Source organism: Lotus japonicus, chromosome 3 (genome assembly GCF_012489685.1).
Source record: "Lotus japonicus ecotype B-129 chromosome 3, LjGifu_v1.2".
NCBI lineage: Eukaryota > Viridiplantae > Streptophyta > Magnoliopsida > Fabales > Fabaceae > Lotus > Lotus japonicus.
Genome location: NC_080043.1, coordinates 1,117,358 through 1,139,760, shown reverse-complemented (window position 1 = coordinate 1,139,760; position 22,403 = coordinate 1,117,358). Strand labels below are relative to the sequence as shown.

The 22,403-nt window shown below is 34.4% G+C and overlaps 1 protein-coding gene and 1 long non-coding RNA gene across 2 annotated transcripts; both read right to left on the bottom strand.

The window, feature by feature from the left end:
* Positions 1–3,846: 3,846 nt before the first annotated feature.
* LOC130748727 (uncharacterized) lies at positions 3,847–9,380 on the bottom strand. The gene is made up of 5 exons (XR_009022765.1): positions 8,998–9,380; positions 8,760–8,849; positions 6,577–6,684; positions 5,365–5,447; positions 3,847–4,700 (listed from the first exon to the last, which is right to left on the bottom strand). It is a non-coding gene; the product is annotated as an uncharacterized LOC130748727 (long non-coding RNA).
* Positions 9,381–9,865: 485 nt separating this feature from the next.
* On the bottom strand, positions 9,866–15,489 carry LOC130749782 (BTB/POZ domain-containing protein At2g46260-like). Its single transcript, XM_057603153.1, has 7 exons — positions 15,095–15,489; positions 12,031–12,116; positions 11,786–11,821; positions 11,627–11,721; positions 11,487–11,550; positions 11,157–11,409; positions 9,866–10,634 (listed from the first exon to the last, which is right to left on the bottom strand). The coding sequence occupies exons 1-7, from the start codon at positions 15,487–15,489 to the stop codon at positions 9,866–9,868; spliced, it is 1,698 nt and encodes a 565-aa protein (XP_057459136.1).
* Positions 15,490–22,403: the final 6,914 nt, after the last annotated feature.

The window sequence follows — 22,403 nt, the reverse complement described above, 5'->3', positions numbered from 1 at the left end:
CTTATGGGGATCTTTCTGTTTCTATTTAATTGAGAATGGTAGTTAATGTTGTCACCTCTGTTTCTAGCTTCCTCTAAGATAAATTCGTTGCTTAAACTATAATATACTTGATGAAAGTTGGTGCATTTTCACTTTGCTTAAAATTTTGATGAAGGGTGACAAAATGACATAATTGGGTTGATATTTGAAAACTTTGGTTGCCATGGGTTGTTATTTTCAATTTGAATGAGATATCAGTCATGGCCATCACGAAATGTTGGGCCCTGTTTCCTTTTTAAATTCTTGCACAATTTTGACCTTTAGTAATATATTTACTATTTTGTCATTAATTAGATGCATACTTTTTAACTTTATGTCTCTATTTTCTCCATGACTAGGATCATTACCTTGCCCGTTACTACATCATGAATCCATGTATTGATTGTCCTCATGCTGGTCCTTTGGTTGAGTTTGATGCAGTAGTCCATCGCAGCCAAGTTTGAATAGGATTAGTTGATGGCTGTTAATCCTGATTCCTGATGAATAATATGGTAACCTTTCAGGCACCATAGGCCATTTGGCACGTGGAAAGTCAACAATTGTGAAAGCAATATAGAATAGTAAATGCAATGTTTTTTCCGAAGATGTAGATTTTAGTTTCTAATATGAATGTTATTCTGCATGTCCAGTCCCTATGTCTTTTAACTACTTCCTTCAATAAAGAATCATTCTCACACTTTTCAGGTTATATCACTGTTAATGAAGATCGTGGGAGGGCCCTTTTCTATTGGTTCTTTGAAGCTCAATCTGAATCGTGCAAAAAGCTTATACTTCTCTAGCTCTATGGAGGTCTGTGGTTATCAATTTGCTAAGTAATTTGTCACGTTCAACCATTATTCTCTTATTATTATCCAGTGTTTATTTGTTTGCAAGGTAGCATATAGAAATATGGTTATATACTGATACCATTGCATTTGATTGGTTTGACTGTGATTTAGGACCCCATGATCCTCTATTTGTATGGTGATGTGGTTTATATGGGACCATATTTCAACTTATACTCATTTAATCAAGGTTCATATATTTTTTCCATCTTTCGACCATGGACTAAGGAGTAAAGTGTTATAATGTTTGACTATTTCTTATTGTATCCAATTATTGGGGGAACTAAGGGAGAGAATAAATTATTTTACTTATGAAACAGTGCAGAAGGAGTGTACGCATTGACTTTTGCTTCCTCCCTTATCTGGTGCATCGTTCATGGTTGGCTCTCCAAAATCAATTTGTAATTTGTACATCAGTGAATGTGAGACATGAAAACAAGCGGTGGATTGTAGAAGACAAAATGTTTTGGCCTTGAAGTGAAATGGGTTTATCATATTCATAAGAATTGAGATGTGTAATGGTTTAAATGTTAAGTTTTCTCCTTTATGGTCGTGTAAAGCTGGGGGGATGGGGAGTGAGGAGTTGCATGGTGACATTGTGTTTCTGTACATTTATTTTTGTTGCAAACAGATGATATGAATGTACCATGGTGTAGAAATTCAAAAGTTTGATTTTACCTCATACATTATACTATTGATATTTAATGTAGCATTTATTTGAGTGATTAATGGTTAAATATAAGTCCTTTTTATTCCTATTTAATGTTCAAATTGCACATTCTATTATCAATTTTTCTTTTTATTTACTTTTAATTGATTGATAATTAAAACAATTTGGACACATCATGAAAAATTAAAACAACATATTTTTATAACCAACAAACAAGTTATGGTATAGTATTCAAAAAAATACACCAGAACTTATAAAATACAACTTTAATTACAAATTAAATCATAACATTGAAAAAAATGATATTAAAAAATGTCTTAAAAATGAATATCGATAAAATATCTATTTATTAACATAATATAAATTTAAGACTAAAATTGAAACACAACTTAATAATTATAATGACATTATAAATGATACACTTGGTGAAAAAAGTACTCTTTCCACTACTAAGGTTTCATTTGCATCACTAAGAATGAAATTAATACTTCATTTTAAGAATATTAATTTTTTTTTTGAAACTATAGGAATATGAATCTTTAAAACAACAAGTTTATAGTTTCAATCTTTGTTGTCTAGGGTGTTTTGTTCATGTTAAATCTTATATTGGAAATTCAATTAAAAAGGAAAATTAAATACACGCTACTCCAATTAATGTGAGAATTTGAAAGATTGGAATTATAGTAAAAAAAATAGTAAATTAAAAAAATATTGCTCCCTTCTAATAAATAGTAAATTCATGGAAACAATATCACATACACATTCATGGCCATAATGACAACTTAAAAAACTATCTTCCTTAATTAATGGAAAAAAAACCTTTGCGCTACAGCTATTTCTATTCCATGTGGTTAATTTGTGTTTATTGAAAAAATTAGTGGTCAATATCAGTTGGGAATTCCAAAGACCCTTATTAATTAGTTAGACTTTATAGAATATATTAATCCTAAAAATGGAAGTTGATATTTTTAACATAAATAATGGCAAAATAAAAAAAAATCTTCCTTAATAATTAATTAATGGAAAAAAAATCTCCGCACTACAATTATTTCAGTTACATGTGATTAATATGTGTTTATTAAAAATTTTAGTGGTTAATATGTGATTAATATCTGCTAGGAATTCCAAAAGACATGATTAATTGGTTAGGATTTATAAAATATATTAATCCTAAAAAATGGAGGTTGATTGTTTTAAAATTAAATTTTATATCAATGTTGGAAATTTATTATTGTTGACTTCCGAATTAAAAAATGTGTAGTATTTCTAAATATTTAAATAAAAAGCATAAAGCGAAAAATGAAAAAAAAAATTATGACTAAGGCAAGGTATTCTACGATTAAGTAATTGTGGTCTTTATGGTTATTTTTTAGTTTTGTCCATTTTTATATTGTTATAATTTAAAATAAAAAGGAAAGTTAAACACAATTTATTGTGAGAATTTCAAAATTGGTATTATGGTATAAAGAAGTGTTTTTCAATGTCATATGAAGAAGATTTTTTAAGAGAAAAATTTTGATGCACCGACGGTGTAAAGTTTTTTTACACTGTCAACCAATCAGATTTCAAGGAAGTGAGAAAATCTCTCTTTTCATTTAATTTCTTTAATTGACATGTCACATCCTTGAAATCTGATTGGTTGACGGTGTAAAAAAACTTTACACCGTCGGTGCATCAAAATCAAACTCATTTTTTAAGGAAATGTGCGATGATACATTTTCAGTTTTATTCTCAATATAATTATTTTAATTTGAAAAAAATATTTAATGATTATTTTTAGCACATACATGTTACTTTGACTCTCTGGAATAAATATTTAATATAGATATCGAAAAACTATCAATCGGTATTTAGGAAAACAAGTACAAAAGATAAAAACAAAATAGCAACTAAAAAACAAAAACAAACATTAAATAAAAAACATATAAATTAATGATTTTATATATCTAAAATAAATTTAGTTCTTTTAAATCCATAAAATATTTCTTAAAAGATAGCATAGATTTTAAAAAGTATACACAAAAAACAAAAATGAATATTCCCAGTGCATCGCACGGGTAAAAGTACTAGTAATGCATAAAAGGACACACCATATGTAAATAAGTGGTAAAGTAGTTTAATAAGCTAGTAATTTTTCAAATGCTAACAAACCTTGTTATCTTTAATTTTTTAATCACTCTCTCAAGCCTGCTAATTCTCTTATCAAGTTCCAGTACTTTCACCCCGGTTCATCATCATTTGTTTCTTACCTAAATCACATGAACTTTATCTTCTATACATGTTGAGTTATGAAAAAATAAACAACACATGAGCTAAGTTCACTCCACAGGATCTACTATATATTTATGAACATTCTCATCCATGTCCTCATTCCAACATTTTTTATCATCTAGAATATTAACAAATAAATATAATAGAACTTCATAGTGAATATAATGACAGGTACAATAGAACTTTGTGCTTCATTAATCTTTTATAGCAAGCTCATGACTCTATTCTGCCATTTCTACAAGTAGAGACAAGAGAGCCTCACACACCTGAGATGCATCATTTAGAGGTGTGTAAACCGTCCAAGCATGGTCCATTTTTTGCTTAGGTCCCACCACAACAGAAGCTATAGGTGTACCATCATAGCGAGTTTGTGCTATAGGTGTACCACCATAAGGACTTTGGGCTATGCCAATCTCTTTCAAATCATACCAATACAATGATAAAGCAGCTGCTGCATGTACTCCTTTGCTATGACCAAGAAGCAAAACTCGTTTCTTTGACCCCCAATAAGTTTCCTCAATATACTCTATTATTTCTGACATTTTTACTCAACTGAAGCCTCACTGTTTTATACAACTATAGCTTTCATCTCAGGTCCCAGATAGGCTTACATTTTTACCAAACAACCTTGATCGTTTATTCCCACTTGCATATTCAAAATCTTCCTTCAAAGTTATCACTATTCCTTTGGATATAGAGACATGCCAAAATCATTTTGATCTCTGAAGTTGTCTAATATGTTCCTTTGCTCTTTAGTTAGTACAAAATGGATCAAACAACGCAAATTGAATAGTTGTCCAGAAAAAATATAAGCTACATACAATGATCATTGCATCAAAATTGTGTGAAGCTGGGATGTTCATGAAAAGATCACTTCTTTGCCGAGTAGCCACGATCTACATAATGTATGAACTTGTTATTATGCATTAAAAAGTTTCACTAATATTGTTGTACCTCTCATTTATACTTCAATCTTAAATTAGTATTAAATGTAAAGGCAAGAAAAGGGGATTGAGCAAGATAGACACAATAAATCTACCTACCTCACTTGTTCCATCCTTAGCTATATGTTGTGTTGGAACAAATTCAACAATGTAATCACTCACAGATAAGAGAGAGTCAAATTATTTTCTCTACCCATTTTTCCTTTCTAGAGTCATTGTCACCAACTTTGAAATTCTCTAAAAACGTATGTTGTATTGCATCAAGAACATACATAGTATTGAATGTACATTTCATTGAGAGAACATATTTCAGATAGTCACTCACTGAAAATATATATCAAATATTGAATTAAGGTGGCTACACTATCAATTATAATGTTCTACAAATCAAAACAGATATAGCACATGATATAAACAATGTTTTTCTTCTAGAAAAGAGGAAACTTTTTCAATCCCTACTAATCTAAATCTACCAAGAGCAATAGATAGTCAATTGGCACGCATAGATTGAAAAAAATGTATATATCAGCAGATTTTTTATGACATTAGATAAAACCAATGGAAAAGAAAGCATTTTAATAGATGTTTTAATAAGCAACAAACTTGTAATCCTTACTTTCAATTTCTAAGTCTCTTTGGAGAGTCATTCACTTGTACAATTGAGTCATTGTAATCCTTTTTTAACTCTTCGTGCCATACCTGATTAATACAAATCACAAGATGAAAAGAAGAAGGAAAAAGGTCAAAATGTGCAAAAATCAAGTGTAGAAAAAAAAATAAAGATCCACAACCTAAGAATCATATCAAGTGGTGTTCAAGTCCCTTTAGGGACTGCTTGGACCATGGCTTCTTTGCCTGAATTTTAGCCTACTGTCTTCCACCATACTCAGTCACCTCAGTTTGCACTCTAATTTTCCAAGATTGTAGATAATCTAATTATTAGTATCACACACACACACACACACACTCAGTCACCACAATTTCATTTCTTAATTTTAGATTCGACTATAAAAATTCATTAAGGTTAGGAACTCAGGTTTTTGTACATTGGCTATCAATACACTATATTTGACCTGACCATTTTGCCCTATTAGGACCATAAAAAACGCTGATGTAAAGCGTAGCCAAGAAAGGTAATATTATTTTGTGACTACTGACTTCATTTTTACATGGTATTAACAAAAAAATAAAGATAGTTGGCCAATACTGTACTGTGAAAGGTTAGATATCTTTTTATGGAGAACTATAGTTAAAAAGCATCTAAAGCGATACTGGGATTGGTGTTATCCATGAAGAAGATACTAATGCTTACCAATCGCAACAGCAAAAGATGCGATGCAACGGACAAATCCATCTAATTGTTGCTTCAATCATGACTTAATTTTCAAAATCTGATAAACAATGTTTAATTTCCTAAAAGACTAACAAAGTAACAATGCAAAAATTAAAGATAATAATAATATATGAAACTATAAAGATATTAAATTCAATCCCGCAATCATCTTGTGCTTGCTGAATTTTTAATATATGATAGTTCTTAATTATTACCCATGAGAGAAAACTATCATCAACTAAAATCATCCCAATAGAGGTCCCCATCGGAGCACCAACAACCCAACACAACGTGCTTTTTTGGGAACAAATCAATTGAAATCTCATCTCAATTACATACAGTAAAATCTTAAAATAAAAGAGTCCATCAAATTGCGATGGTGTAGTTCAGTACAACTAAAACAAAGGTCAAATGGCCAAATAACTGAACCACATAATCTGCTAGTAGTTAAAGCATTCACTTTTTCTATTTAGACATTCATAAAATGAGAAAAACCTTTGGTTTTGTTATCATTTTAGCCCATGTAGAAATTTCTGCAGCAGTGACATCACTCTTAGTCATGGAAAGACCAGAGCAATCCTCCTTCCAAATAAAAATGTACACCTGCACACCATAGTATAGAACAAACAAAGAAACAAAAAATTCAATACAAAGATTGATCGCTACAAAGAAGGTTCAACCTTTACTTCAAAAAGACTATGTTTTGCTAACACAATCTGCACAACTAAGATTAGGAAAATCTTATCCAAAGTAAATGTCCCTGGCTCCCAATAAAAGTGCTAAGTGCAAAATGATAACGAAAGCAACACAAATACACCACAGGTTACAGATATCTAACTTGCAAAAGCACAAACACATGGGGAGGGTGGCAGGACATCCCTCCATCATTTATCATTTTCATGATTTATATTCCACTGTGATCTATAATTTTACCCTATTTCATTAGACAAGCATTTTACTTGAAATAGTTCAACATAACTCAGCATCTTTAAGCACAAGGTTTTTATGCTCACTTCAATTATCGTAATTCGAGTACCAGTATAAACTTAAAATGCAGAAATTTATTTTAAAAATAGATATTCAGCTTGGCCTTGGAGTGACCCAGTATAGATGCCATGTTCTAGTTTCTAACGTCAATCATTCAAGGTGCATTCACTACTGTCAAAAATAAAATTCACAGAACAGAGATTCTATACACACCTAATGAAAAACAACATTCCCAGCTTTCATGAATTTTGGTTTGAAAAGTTTCAATCATATTCGGAGGAGGGGGGGAGGGGGCAAAAGGAGAAAGAATACTGGAAGAGTGTGTATATGCGGAGATGGTTGAGTAAAGATCTGTACTTTAGACTTCTTGCCTGCAATCTTGATTCAAATTTAAGAGGATTGGTATCACTAAGATTGACTCCCAAAATATGATTCCCATGGTAGTAATTCCTGATCCCATTTTGATTTTCTACCGCTTCAAGTACTGGAACATTTTCTCTAGTTAACCAGTCAAACTGGTGAATGCCTCTGGCTTCAACTATAGCAGGGGAGGAGGATTTCGTGCAAACCATGAGTGCATACCCGCACAAGTTTTTTTGTCAGTGATGACATGGAAGACTATTTTCTAAGGTTTCAGAGATGACTGTTGAAGTAACAACTACTGAAGCAGCCAAGATGTTATCGGTTGAAAGTATAAAATGATGGTAAGAGTTGTCAGACAGCATGTGTAGTAACTCCAGAGGCGGAAGTTGTCAAGGGCATTTGACTAATATTCATCAGTCAAAGGCAAAGACAGGCAATGAATCCCTTTGGGGATAGAACTTGCTGCAAAGTGTTTATTCATCAGCTTAAACAAAACAAAAGACAACTTAAAGCACCATTTCATACAGCTCCCCTCAGACAACCAAATGTAGAATGAATGCAGAGTAAAAAGGATATGTCATTAGGAGGCATCATTAGGACAGTATAAGGACAATTGTTAGTCAGGCTCAGAGAAATATAGGGGGAGTATGAACACTCTTTGCTTTTCTTTCATGAAAATAGCCACTGTTGCTACTTGCTTGTCTCTAGCAGACTCAAAGTCACATTCTCAACTGGTTTTCTGGAATAAGATCAAAATAAAAATGAAACTACCAAGTCTTTAAATATAACTAAAAGGGAATATGATAGATAGAAAAAGATATGGAGAACTTCACACCTTTGGCATTATAAAAATTCTCTCAGTCATATTTTCTAAAACTTTTGGATTGAACAATCAAATGGAAAAAATCAATACTTTCATTAACCACATCATAAACTCTATGTAGAACACAGGTCTACAATTACTGGGATAAAGATGCTGATTCTAGAAAAGTACCGTGAATATATGTTTGCATTAGAAAGTTAAGAAAACTCTTCAAAAAAACATCATGTCACAGGGCAATGTGTTAAGCCAATTCAGAACTGCAATAAATAAATAATCAAAAAATTTGTTTACATCAAAGATCTAAGCCTTAATCCATCTCAGAACCCATTTATGTAAAATTTATTATTCCGAGCACAAAAATACCAAACAGATTGTTCAATTTCAAATCTACAAAACTGATATAGGGAACTGATGATCAAACATCAACACATTACAAAACACACAAAGAAGACCATTTATTCAAAATCCTCCCCCCCCCCCCAATTCAAATAGGAAAATTAAGTACCTTTAGCCTCTGTTTTAAATCAGCATAATCTTCATCACTCATGAATGGTTTTTCTCATAGCTGCTTCCAGGAATTTTTGCTCACCAGAACCTGTGTGTGTAGTTAACAAATAAAAAATGAGATTAATTTAGTTAATTACAGGTTAGAAAGAAATCATGTATGTATCATTACAGTTTCAGCTCCATACCTAGCCCACATTTGAGATTATAGGGGATGCATTAGGGGATAGGAAAAATACCTGTAAAGTGATGTCCATAGGGATGAGCAGAGGAGAGGAAACCGCAGAGCCTACACGGTAGAGGCAGGAGAGGGTCGAGCGTTCGTACAAGGGAGAAAGCCATGGGTTGGTGAAACAGTAGGTCCTTAGGGAGCGCTGGAACAGCTGGCCGGTGAGAGGTCAATAGGCAAGTAGGTTTTGAGTAACCTAATTCCTAACCCTACATGAAGTTTCAGATGAGATACTTCAATGCAGCCATTTCAGATCAGTACAACGTAGCCTCAGAGAATAAGAAGAGAAAAGCAGAGAAAGGAATGATGAAGTAGGTTTCAGCTACAAGAAATGTGTAACAGAGGGAGAGAACGACTCAGCAGAAACAATCCAATAGGCCCAACATACTTTCACTTGATAACAAAAAAAAAGATGGCCATGAACAGTGAAACTCGATTTTGTAACTTAAGTTAGTAGATATATAAGACTAGAACAAGAAAAATAAAAATAAACCCCACAAAGCCCACACAAAACCAATGGTAACGAGCAGCAAGAAAAGCAATGGTTGGTAAAACAAGAAACAATAATCCCACGTTCCCACCTCAACAATTCCCTGACCCCTTCACACAAAACTCATGCTCCAAACCCGTTACTTATATGGCATCCTGAACATGATCGAATCCAGCAAAACAGAAAGCCAAATTTCTGCAGAAAATTACAGTTCGTGTAGGCACAACAACAGTTGCATAGTCCATTCAAACAACAAGCATGAAAAACCTCCATATAATGGACAAATAATTATAGTTGTTCATAAAAAAATCGTCCTAATATATCTCATATTTTATATAATAATTATTTTCAAATGTTTTACATAATAAATTATAACCATCATTTATCACTATATTGGTAGGTCTATGGGACAGCGTCTGATTGTGAGCTTGGCCCTAAGGTGGAGAATGCCTTCAATAAAGAATGGACTGTCCTCAGCAATGAACGAAGTCCACGGAACCCCAAAGAGGTTTTTACAGCCCTTAAATTTCCCATAGATAAATACGGAATTGGAAATGTGCAAGGTTGCAAACTTCTTTGTTGGCCTCAACATTACAGCAAATTTATAGTCCGCATCAATGCTTCCCCCCTTGCACCATTTCCTCCTTCCCACAGCAAACCCAAAGCCATGGGGAGAATCATGTTCCGCCTTGCGGCATGACGCAGATAAAATAAATATGAGTCCACCAAAAGGAAAGTCCTCGGAATGCAGATGGCCAGATGGGAACATAGTGATGCAATCTTCCCGCGTCAAACTCATGTGCATCACACTCTTATATGCCCTTGCCTCAAAAAAATGGTTCACAGGAAGATGATTTCTCCTTGACATTTTGCAATGCATATCCTTCAAAGTTTGAAGGATATGCTTAGATACACCCTCTTCTTCAAAGTCAATTAAGAGGTCCTTAACCTTTTGACATGTCATATAAATGAAGCGAATTAAAGGCCCAAGTTCTTTACCAAGAACTTCTCCCCTTTCTTTCTGACTTTTGTACTTTTGTCTAACCCAATTTAATGTGAAGTTATATACATTATCTTCTGATTCAACCTGGATATCATCACTAGCCAAGATTGCCTTTATTCCAGACAGAGGCAAGGCCATAAGCTCTTCCTGAAAGCTGGTCATATACAAGATTATTAGCGTTAAAAAAAACTTTGAGATGAAGACAATGAAAATAACAACAAAAGAAACAACTGTTTTTTAAAAGAATGGACAATTAGCATGTCTTCAAAGAAAAAAAAGATGTTTTGCAAAAGACACTCAATGGAATGCCATAGAAAAAGCCTGTCAAATGTTTATAACATAAGGAAGTTGATTGACAATAACTAAAAGCCATCCACCAAAATTCAAACATTAGATGCAACATACACACAAACAAACACACATCTATCCTTCTTTCAACCCATGGTTTGAGCAATGGAAATAACTTAATAGAAGGATGAAGGATGAAGAGGAACCATTGAATACCATTTGATAGAAGAGAAAAAAACATAAACAAATTGTATTGCATGAATTGAAGATATTTTTTTTGAAATACAAAAATATATCCTAAATGAATACATTTTCTTTAGAAATCAGATTACATCGTTTTTTACTTTAAGATAATGCAACTGAAATTAAATAAAATGCAAAGACTTGCCTTTCCATGGTTATATTTTTGTATCGACCCACAACATACTGCTTTGCAGCATCAATCAGTGGTTGAACTGCATCAACGGTATGAGGAAGCTCCGGGTAGAGTGATGCAAAGTAAGGTGTGATGGGCGAATTTATCAAGTATGACAGTTCAAATTTTTCAGCAGCCATAAGCACATCCAGCAAAGCAGGTGCTGTCGTAATATTCAAGGTATTGCTATACATAAATTTCAGTAGCTCCATGACAGCCGCTTCTTCTGTAACGCAAAAGAAGTGCAGTATGACATTTAGGGGAAAATTAAAATGATCAGGTAGTAAAGATATAAAATTTTACCAGATGCATTAATCCTGAGGGAAATATGTCTTTGCTTTGTCTCGCTCATCCCACTTGATAAAAGCTGTAAAAAAAAAAGAGTGCTAAGCAAACATAATTTTGGCAGAACTATAGATATTAGTGTATAAAGAAGTATGTACCCTACAAAAGAAAGGGCTTTTAGCAGCCAGTATAAGAGAACTGATATGCAGTGTTTTAACTCGAACAACGCTAGCTGCAGAGCCATCTTCATCACCTATATTAACCATGGTAAAACTAAAAGTGTTAAATGAGTTCAAATAGCTTCATTATAGATATACCACCATCATCCATAGCAGGTTGATTCCCATTCAAAACTGCAAGTAAGAGAACACACACATTGAGAAATTGCTCAAAGTTGCACACTTTAGACAAACACAGTGACACTTATACAACAATAAATTTCTCAAAACCCACAAAAAAAAAACACTCAAATCATCAGAGAATCCATCAGAATCACTTACAAAGTTTATCTTATACTAGAATAAATTTCTCAAAACCCACAAATTCCATCAGAATTGGTTACCTTGTTGGGGTTGGGCATAAACCGGGTCGGGAATGATCTCGATACCGAGAAGCCAATCGGAATAATGCATATCGTTGAAAGCGAAGCTGAAATTGGGTTCACAACAACACTCCATCACCAAAAACATCCAATTTTGAACACCCCTCCTTGCCTACAAGATCAAACCCTAACAAAAAATTTGAAAATTGGAACGGATGGAGGCGGCGGGGAGAGAGAGAGATTTTCTTTTGAAACTAGAGACAGAGTTCGAGTTCTAATCTAATCTAATCTAATCATTGTTAAAAAAAAAACATATCTAACATCTAATCTAATATCTATCGAAAATCGAAAATCTAAAAGAAATATGGAGCCCTATAACTTGTGTAAAGTTACACAAGCATATGAAATCACCTTTTTACCCTTTTTTTAAGAATTATTTTCCCTATATGTCCTCCCAATTTAATTTATTTTAAGGTTATTTTTATTTTCTAAGTAATAAAATAAATGTTTCTTACTTTTGACACTAATTTATACAAAAGTTTACTTAGATCCCCCTTCTCCTACCCCTCACCTCTTCCATTCCTCCTTTATCGGAAATCCCCTTCCTATGCGGTGGCGTATTCCCCGGAAATTCAAAAGAGAATTAAAAAAATTGCTCCACCTTATTGTAAAGAGAATTAAAAAAGATTCATTGGTACTGCAGTTCACAATGAGGTTTAATACCCCTGTGAGGTACCTTAAACAACCCCATTTTTTAATGGATGTGAATAATTCATATGTAAAAAATTGTAAACTGCAAGAAATTGGAGGCAGAAAGCAAAGGTCAAGAAAACCTGCATTTTGGACTTTCATCTTTTAGTCATAGAACCAAATGTTTGTTTCTTCAAAAGCCAAAGAAACCTGCATTTTGGATTTTCATCTTTTCAAAATCAACAAAATGTTTATTTTATTACTTAAAAAATAAAAATAACTGAAAATAAATTAAATTGGGAGGACATATATGGGAGATAATTCTTGAAAGAAGGGGTAAAAAGGTTATTTTATATGCTTGTGTAATTTTACACAAGTCAAAACTTGTGTACCATAGGGGCTCCAAGAAATATGCTTCTACAATAGCTCCGTTTGGATGTAGAAGTGAAAATAAGAGGAAGAAATATTAGTGGAAGAAATATAAGATGGAGGAATGAAAAAGAAAATGAAGTGAGTTTTGAGTTGTTTGAATTGGATGAAAAAGAAGAGTAAAAGAAAAAGTAAAAGTGGTGCTTTTATAATTATTGTATTATCCTTTAATAAATATTATTACTATATTCTTTATTTTATGTTTCCGTCGCCACCGTTTCCTCCTCATCTGCCACCATCATCATTCATAACAATAGGTTTACACCAATCAGCTAGCTTAATAGCTTAACAACTTTGAGCTAGAAGTAAGCTTTTCAGCTTTTAGCTTACATATTAGTTAGTTTTGCCAACTAACTAAAATTTCAAGAGTCCATTACAGAAATAGGAAACAACTTAGATCAAGCTCCTTATATCATTTCTGTCAAGTTTTCCATTCAAACATTAACAAGTTAATTTTATTTCTAAGAAAAATGACATTCATTAAGAATTGATTTTTGAATTTAATAAAAATTATACATGTGTCATTACATGATTGAAAAACTAGATAAAATGGATATAACGAACTTAATATAAGTTGCCATAAAAAGTATCTACTCCAGCTTGTTTTTCTGTAGGGATCCTACTTTCTACATTCCAAACATGGCATCTCCATCATCCACTACGATGTCCGAGCTATTTTCTAAAAATTTCATCCCTTCTCCAATTACTGCACCAGAAAAATGGTTGGGTTTCTCTAATTATGTTTTATGGTCTAAAGTTGATGACATGTGGTGCAAAGGTCAAGGTCTAAATGATCATCTCTACACTAAGCTTGAAATAATGAAAATTGATAAAAATAAAAATTGTGGAAAGGCCGATGCATAATGCACCTGAGCAGCCTAGCCGCCCTCCATAACATTCTATATCACTATTACTAGTGGGTTACAAGAGATTCCAGAAGCCATTGACCAGCATACGAGAGGGAGAAAATGCCTACACAGCTGCTGTGATGACAGGAATACAACATAAAATGGGATGAGAAGTGGCTGTGCACGGCTGGTCATGTGCACAAGTGGAGAGATGCACCTGGGCAGTTGGGTCTGAAACTTTCACTTGGCTGGGTGGTTGGATCCAAAACTTTGGCAGTGGATAGATCTGCCGTCGATGACTTAAACGATGGTGTTTTCAGCTCGAAAAGTCACATGAAAAGTATCCTAGTGGCGGTGGTGGCCAGAAAATTTGTTTAGACACGCCAAAAGGTATGACGCAGCGAATGAAATCATAAACTAGAGTTGATACAAGTACACGGTATCCAAAATAAAGGTTCCATCCGTGGACAGTGGGGGTTTAGCATTGCCTCTCGTTAGGCTATAGATGTCATGTTGAGATAGGAGAGAAAAAAATAAATGAGAGAACGTATAAATTAATCCTTGTGAAACTCCGAATTACTGAGCAGTCAGCAAAACAAAAATATATGTAATAAAGAATAATGCTTGGACATGATTCTATTTCTACCTAATCAAATACAACTTATATGCATGTCAAAAGCTATTTACAATTACATAAGCTCACTCAAACACTTGCATAAGCGCTTATGCTCAAATAAGCTCTTCCAAACGAGATCATAAACTCTTAATCTCTTATTCATAAGTTGCAAGCTTCTAAAAATAAACTCTAAAGAGCTCGTAGTTAGGCCATAAGCCATTTTAACAAGTTTAACTAAACATCTCCTCAAATGCTTATCCTATGAGATAGACTAAAAAAACTCTTCCAATTCATAATGCACCTTAGTCATAGCTTAAACCCTAATTTCATAATCTTCAAATTTATGGGAATGCAGCAATACAGAATCCTATAATTTCCCTTAGAATCACATTCTACTTAATTCTAGCTCAGTAAATTCAACTCAGTCAATCTCTTCAAAGAAAAAACCTCATGAAAATCAGCTGACCTGAACAAGATAGTAGAAGATGCGAAAAAAACATACCTATTCGTCAAAGTCGTCTTTGACTTGCTGCGCATACACGACATCATTATCGCGCAAATCGGGCTCGGAGAGATCCGATCCCGATACCGATCCCGACTTCTTCGACACGTGGGAATCGTCGGAATCCGATTCATCGGAATCCGTTTCGTTAGAAACGAGCAGCCTCTTCCTCTTGAGGTTCTGAGCTCAGCCTTCATTTCTCTCATCTCTGGAATAACTCCACGTTCTTTCATAGCCTTCCTCATAGCTTCGATCTCAGCCTTCTTGGCTTTGATCTTAACCTTCCTCCTAACAATATCAGCAATCCCTGTCTCTTCTATCACATTGTAGTAGTTAACCACCGCGACAGAGCTACCATTGGCGGCCGGATCAGCGGGTGCCGAAGGAGGGTTCATTTTGTAGGGTGGGTTTCGGTTTCCTGTGGTGGAAGATGAGGTGTTCGGGAAGATGAAGAAAGAGGATGAGGACGAAGGAACTAGGAATGCTTCTACTCAAGTTTCATATAGGAATGCTTCTACTCAAGTTTCACCACACGACTTTGGAACTAGGGATGCTTCTACTCAAGTTACTACACGTCAAATTTCTCATAGGTTCATTACATAACAAGTCTAAGTAAATGACAAGTGTTTCAAACAAAAAAAATGGCAAGAACTAAACATCCTCTTGCTTCCATTTGATGATTTTCTGGAGCCCCACTACCTAGAGTTGTTTGAGTTTACCTGAAATAACATCAAAAAGAATAAGTTTAGAATATGCCTTAGTTGCTTCCAACCTCAACAGTAGTACATGAAAATTTAGAGAAGCTAGCAGTACAAGTTTAGAATATGCCTTAGTTTCAAACAAACACAGAATAGAGGGAAAAGGGTGAAGAAAGTCAATTATTTTCCTTGACTTCCTCTTGTTAAAATGGCAGATGAATTAATAAGCAATAGTAATAGAAAGTCCCACTTAAACAAAAAAGAAATGTTTTTATTTTGTTACATTGATTCCTCTCACTACATTAAAGTGACAGCACATCTAAGAATAGAATATAAATCCAGAATAGGAAAAGTAGATACTAAGCTTATAACTGATCATAAAGGTAAATGAATACAGGCTTCAAGCCTGTTAATGTTATAGAGATGATAAGGTAAGAAAAAGGTAAACCAAGCATACAAGCAGCTATAATTATGATATGATAAAGAAATAGAAGTTTAATAGCAATGGAAAATATCAACATGTTTTACCGAGCTATAGAATATATCACATGAATCCTTATTGCTTAATGTCATTGTCACCAAACAAGATTGTACCCATATGCTAGAAGTACAGTGTTGATTATCAAACAAAAATATGGAAGAAGGAATCATCATTCATAACAATAGGTGTACACCAATCAGCTAGCTTAATAGCTTAACAACTTTGAGCTAGAAGTAAGCTTTTCAGCTTTTAGCTTACATATTAGTTAGTTTTGCTAACTATAGCCTAAAATATCAAGAGTCCATTACAGAAATAGGAAAAAACTTAGATCAAGCTCCTTATATCATTTCTGTCAAGTTTTCCATTCAAACATTAACAAGTTAATTTTATTTCTAAGAAAAATGACATTCATTAAGAATTGATTTTTGAATTTAATAAAAATTATACATGTGCAATTACATGATTGAAAAACTAGATAAAATGGATATAACGAACTTAATATAAGTTGCCATAAAAAGTATCTACTCCAACTTGTTTTTCTGTGGGGATCCTACTTTCTACATTCCAAACATGACATCTCCATCATCCACTACGATGTCCGGGCTATTTTCTAAAAATTTCATCCCTTCTCCAATTACTGCACCAGAAAAATGGTTGGGTTTCTCTAATTATGTTTTATGGTCTAAAGTTGATGACATGTGGTGCAAAGGTCAAGGTCTAAATGATCATCTCTACACTAAGCTTGAAATAATGAAAATTGATAAAAATAAAAATTGTGGAAAGGCCGATGCATAATGCACCTGAGCAGCCAAGCCGCCCTCCATAACATTCTATATCACTATTACCAGTGGGTTACAAGAGATTCCAGAAGCCATTGACCAGCATACGAGAGGGAGAAAATGCCTACACAGCTGCTGTGATGACAGGAATACAACATAAAATGGGATGAGAAGTGGCTGTGCACGGCTGGTCATGTGCACAAGTGGAGAGATGCACCTGGGCAGTTGGGTCTGAAACTTTCACTTGGCTGGGTGGTTGGATCCAAAACTTTGGCAGTGGATAGATCTGTCGTCGATGACTTAAACGATGGTGTTTTCAGCTCTAAAAGTCACATGAAAAGTATCCTAGTGGCGGTGGTGGCCAAAAAATTTGTTTAGACACGCCAAAAGGTATGACGCAGCGAATGAAATCATAAACTAGAGTTGATACAAGTACACGGTATCCAAAATAAAGGTTCCATCCGTGGACAGTGGGGGTTTAGCATTGCCTCTCGTTAGGCTATAGATGTCATGTTGAGATAGGAGAGAAAAAAATAAATGAGAGAACGTATAAATTAATCCTTGTGAAACTCCGAATTACTGAGCAGTCAGCAAAACAAAAATATATGTAATAAAGAATAATGCTTGGACATGATTCTATTTCTACCTAATCAAATACAACTTATATGCATGTCAAAAGCTATTTACAATTACATAAGCTCACTCAAACACTTACATAAGCGCTTATGCTCAAATAAGCTCTTCCAAACGAGATCATAAACTCTTAATCTCTTATTCATAAGTTGCAAGCTTCTAAAAATAAACTCTAAAGAGCTCGTAGTTAGGCCATAAGCCATTTTAACAAGTTTAACTAAACATCTCCTCAAATGCTTATCCTATGAGATAGACTAAAACTGCTCTTCCAATTCATAATGCACCTTAGTCATAGCTTAAACCCTAATTTCATAATCTTCAAATTTATGGGAATGCAGCAATACAGAATCCTATAATTTCCCTTAATTCACATTCTACTTAATTCTAGCTCAGTAAATTAAACTCAGTCAATCTCTTCAAAGAAAAAACCCCATGAAAATCAGCTGACCTGAACAAGATAGTAGAAGATGCGAAAAAAACATACCTATTCGTCAAAGTCGTCTTTGACTTGCTGCGCATACACGACATCATTATCGCGCAAATCGGGCTCGGAGAGATCCGATCCCGATACCGATCCCGACTTCTTCGACACGTGGGAATCGTCGGAATCCGATTCATCGGAATCCGTTTCGTTAGAAACGAGCAGCCTCTTCCTCTTGAGGTTCTGAGCTCAGCCTTCATTTCTCTCATCTCTGGAATAACTCCACGTTCTTTCATAGCCTTCCGCATAGCTTCGATCTCAGCCTTCTTGGCTTTGATCTCAACCTTCCTCCTAGCAATATCAGCAATCCCTGTCTCTTCTATCACATTGTAGTAGTTAACCACCGCGACAGAGCTACCATAGGCGGCCGGATCAGCGGCGGCCGGATCAACGGGTGCCGAAGGAGGGTTCATTTTTTAGGGTGGGTTTCGGTTTCCTGTGGTGGAAGATGAGGTGTTCGGGAAGATGAAGAAAGAGGATGAGGACGAAGGAACTAGGAATGCTTCTACTCAAGTTTCATATAGGGATGCTTCTACTCAAGTTTCACCACACGACTTTGGAACTAGGGATGCTTCTACTCAAGTTACTACACGTCAAATTTCTCATAGGTTCATTACATAACAAGTCTAAGTAAATGACAAGTGTTTCAAACAAAAAAAATGGCAAGAACTAAACATCCTCTTGCTTCCATTTGATGATTTTCTGGAGCCCCACTACCTAGAGTTGTTTGAGTTTACCTGAAATAACATCAAAAAGAATAAGTTTAGAATATGCCTTAGTTGCTTCCAACATCAACAGTAGTACATGAAAATTTAGAGAAGCTAGCAATACAAGTTTAGAATATGCCTTAGTTTCAAACAAACACAGAATAGAGGGAAAAGGGTGAAGAAAGTCAATTATTTTCCTTGACTTCCTCTTGTTAAAATGGCAGATGAATTAATAAGCAATAGTAATACAAAGTCCCACTTAAACAAAAAAGAAATGTTTTTATTTTGTTACATTGATTCCTCTCACTACATTAAAGTGACAGCACATCTAAGAATAGAATATAAATCCAGAATAGGAAAAGTAGATACTAAGCTTATAACCTGATCATAAAGGTAAATGAATACAGGCTTCAAGCCTGTTAATGTTATAGAGATGATGAGGTAAGAAAAAGGTTAACCAAGCATACAAGCAGCTATAATTATGATATGATAAAGAAATAGAAGTTTAATAGCAATGGAAAATATCAACATGTTTTACCGAGCTATAGAATATATCACATGAATCCTTATTGCTTAATGTCATTGTCACCAAACTAGATTGTACCCATATGCTAGAAGTACAGTGTTGATTATCAAACAAAAATATGGAAGAAGGAATCATCATTCATAACAATAGGTTTACACCAATCAGCTAGCTTAATAGCTTAACAACTTTGAGCTAGAAGTAAGCTTTTCAGCTTTTAGCTTACATATTAGTTAGTTTTGCCAACTATAGCCTAAAATATCAAGAGTCCATTACAGAAATAGGAAAAAACTTAGATCAAGCTCCTTATATCATTTCTGTCAAGTTTTCCATTCAAACATTAACAAGTTAATTTTATTTCTAAGAAAAATGACATTCATTAAGAATTGATTTTTGAATTTAATAAAAATTATACATGTGCCATTACATGATTGAAAAACTAGATAAAATGGATATAACGAACTTAATATAAGTTGCCATAAAAAGTATCTACTCCAGCTTGTTTTTCTGTGGGGATCCTACTTTCTACGTTCCAAACATGGCATCTCCATCATCCACTACGATGTCCGGGCTATTTTCTAAAAATTCCATCCCTTCTCCAATTACTGCACCAGAAAAATGGTTGGGTTTCTCTAATTATGTTTTATGGTGTAAAGTTGATGACATGTGGTGCAAATGTCAAGGTCTAAAGGATCATCTCTACACTAAGCTTGAAATAATGAAAATTGATAAAAATAAAGATTGTGGAAAGGCCGATGCATAATGCACCTGAGCAGCCAAGCCGCCCTCCATAACATTCTATATCACTATTACCAGTGGGTTACAAGAGATTCCAGAAGCCATTGACCAGCAGACGAGAGGGAGAAAATGCCTACACAGCTGCTGTGATGACAGGAATACAACATAAAATGGGATGAGAAGTGGTTGTGCACGGCTGGTCATGTGCACAAGTGGAGAGATGCACCTGGGCAGTTGGGTTTGAAACTTTCACTTGGCTGGGTGGTTGGATCCAAAACTTTGGCAGTGGATAGATCTGCCGTCGATGACTTAAACAATGGTGTTTTCAGCTCGAAAAGTCACATGAAAAGTATCCTAGTGGCGGTGGTGGCCAGAAAATTTGTCTAGACACGCCAAAAGGTATGACGCAGCGAATGAAATCAGAAACTAGAGTTGATACAAGTACACGGTATCCAAAATAAAGGTTCCATCAGTGGACAGTGGGGGTTTAGCATTGCCTCTCGTTAGGCTATAAATGTCATGTTGAGATAGGAGAGAAAAAAATAAATGAGAGAACGTATAAATTAATCCTAGTGAAACTCTGAATTACTGAGCAGTCAGCAAAACAAAAATATATGTAATAAAGAATAATGCTTGTACATGATTCTATTTCTACCTAATCAAATACAACTTATATGCATGTCAAAAGCTATTTACAATTACATAAGCTCACTCAAACACTTGCATAAGCGCTTATGCTCAAATAAGCTCTTCCAAACGGGATCATAAACTCTTATTCTCTTATTCATAAGTTGCAAGCTTCTAAAAATAAACTCTAAAGAGCTCGTAGTTAGGCCATAAGCCATTTTAACAAGTTTAACTAAACATCTCCTCAAATGCTTATCCTATGAGATAGACTAAAACAGCTCTTCCAATTCATAATGCACCTTAGTCATAGCTTAAACCCTAATTTCATAATCTTCAAATTTATGAGAATGCAGCAATACAGAATCCTATAATTTCCCTTAGAATCACATTATACTTAATTCTAGCTCAGTAAATTCAACTCAGTCAATCTCTTCAAAGAAAAAACCCCATGAAAATCAGCTGACCTGAACAAGATAGTAGAAGATGCGAAAAAAACATACCTATTCGTCAAAATCGTCTTTGACTTGCTGCGCATACACGGCATCATTATCGCGCAAATCGGGCTCGGAGAGATCCGATCACGACTTCTTCGACACGTGGGAATCGTCGGAATCCGTTTCGTTAGAAACGAGCAGCCTCTTCCTCTTGAGGTTCTGAGCTCAGCCTTCATTTCTCTCATCTCTGAAATAACTCCACGTTCTTTCATAGCCTTCCACATAGCTTCGATCTCAGCCTTCTTGGCTTTGATCTTAACCTTCCTCCTAGCAATATCAGCAATCCATGTCTCTTCTATCACATTGTAGTAGTTAACCACCGCGACAGAGCGACCATAGGCGGCCGGATCAGCGGGTGCCGAAGGAGGGTTCATTTTTTAGGTTGTTGAGTATAGGAATGGATGATTAATTGAAGAGTAAAATACACTCACCCCCTCAAGATTTGTGAGAATAACACTTAGCTCCGTTCTTATCCAAAATATGCACTCCACCCCAATAATAATCTCACAATTACACTTAACTCAATTCTTCTCTAAATTCTACACTCCACCCCACCCCCTTTAACACCATCCAAAAGATGCTAACGGAATATTCTTTTAACTCAAAATTAATTAATTTAAATATAAATACATTACATTATCTTCTAACTAAATAATAAATATACTTGTTTTTTTAAAAAAAAGTAGCACGAGATAATCATTGCTCATTCAAGTAAACAAATCCTTGTTATTTGGAGGGCAGCACAAATGATTTACAATAAAGCATGTTCTGGCCTTCTTGGTGTAATTCCAAATTCATAGAACTAGAACATTTCTTAAACGAGAACAACTTCTGTTTTACTTCTTCCAGATCTGAGTTACGTAGCTTCCAGCTAAGTTTGAAATCATCCTCTTCAAGGCAACAACATTTTCCATCACAAATTTGGCAAAACTTAACTCAATGTCAGAACCATCAAAACTCAAAAACTTTACCACTAAGTTTACTAAAAAAATTTGTCAATAAGTTTACTAAACTTTCAAAATATAATTGTGTTATGACGATATGTGATTACCTTAGTTATTAGGTTGTATGAGCACTTAAGCACATGGAATTTTAAGTTCTAAAATATATGTTGTTTAAGGTTATACACAGGTATTAAGAACTTATCA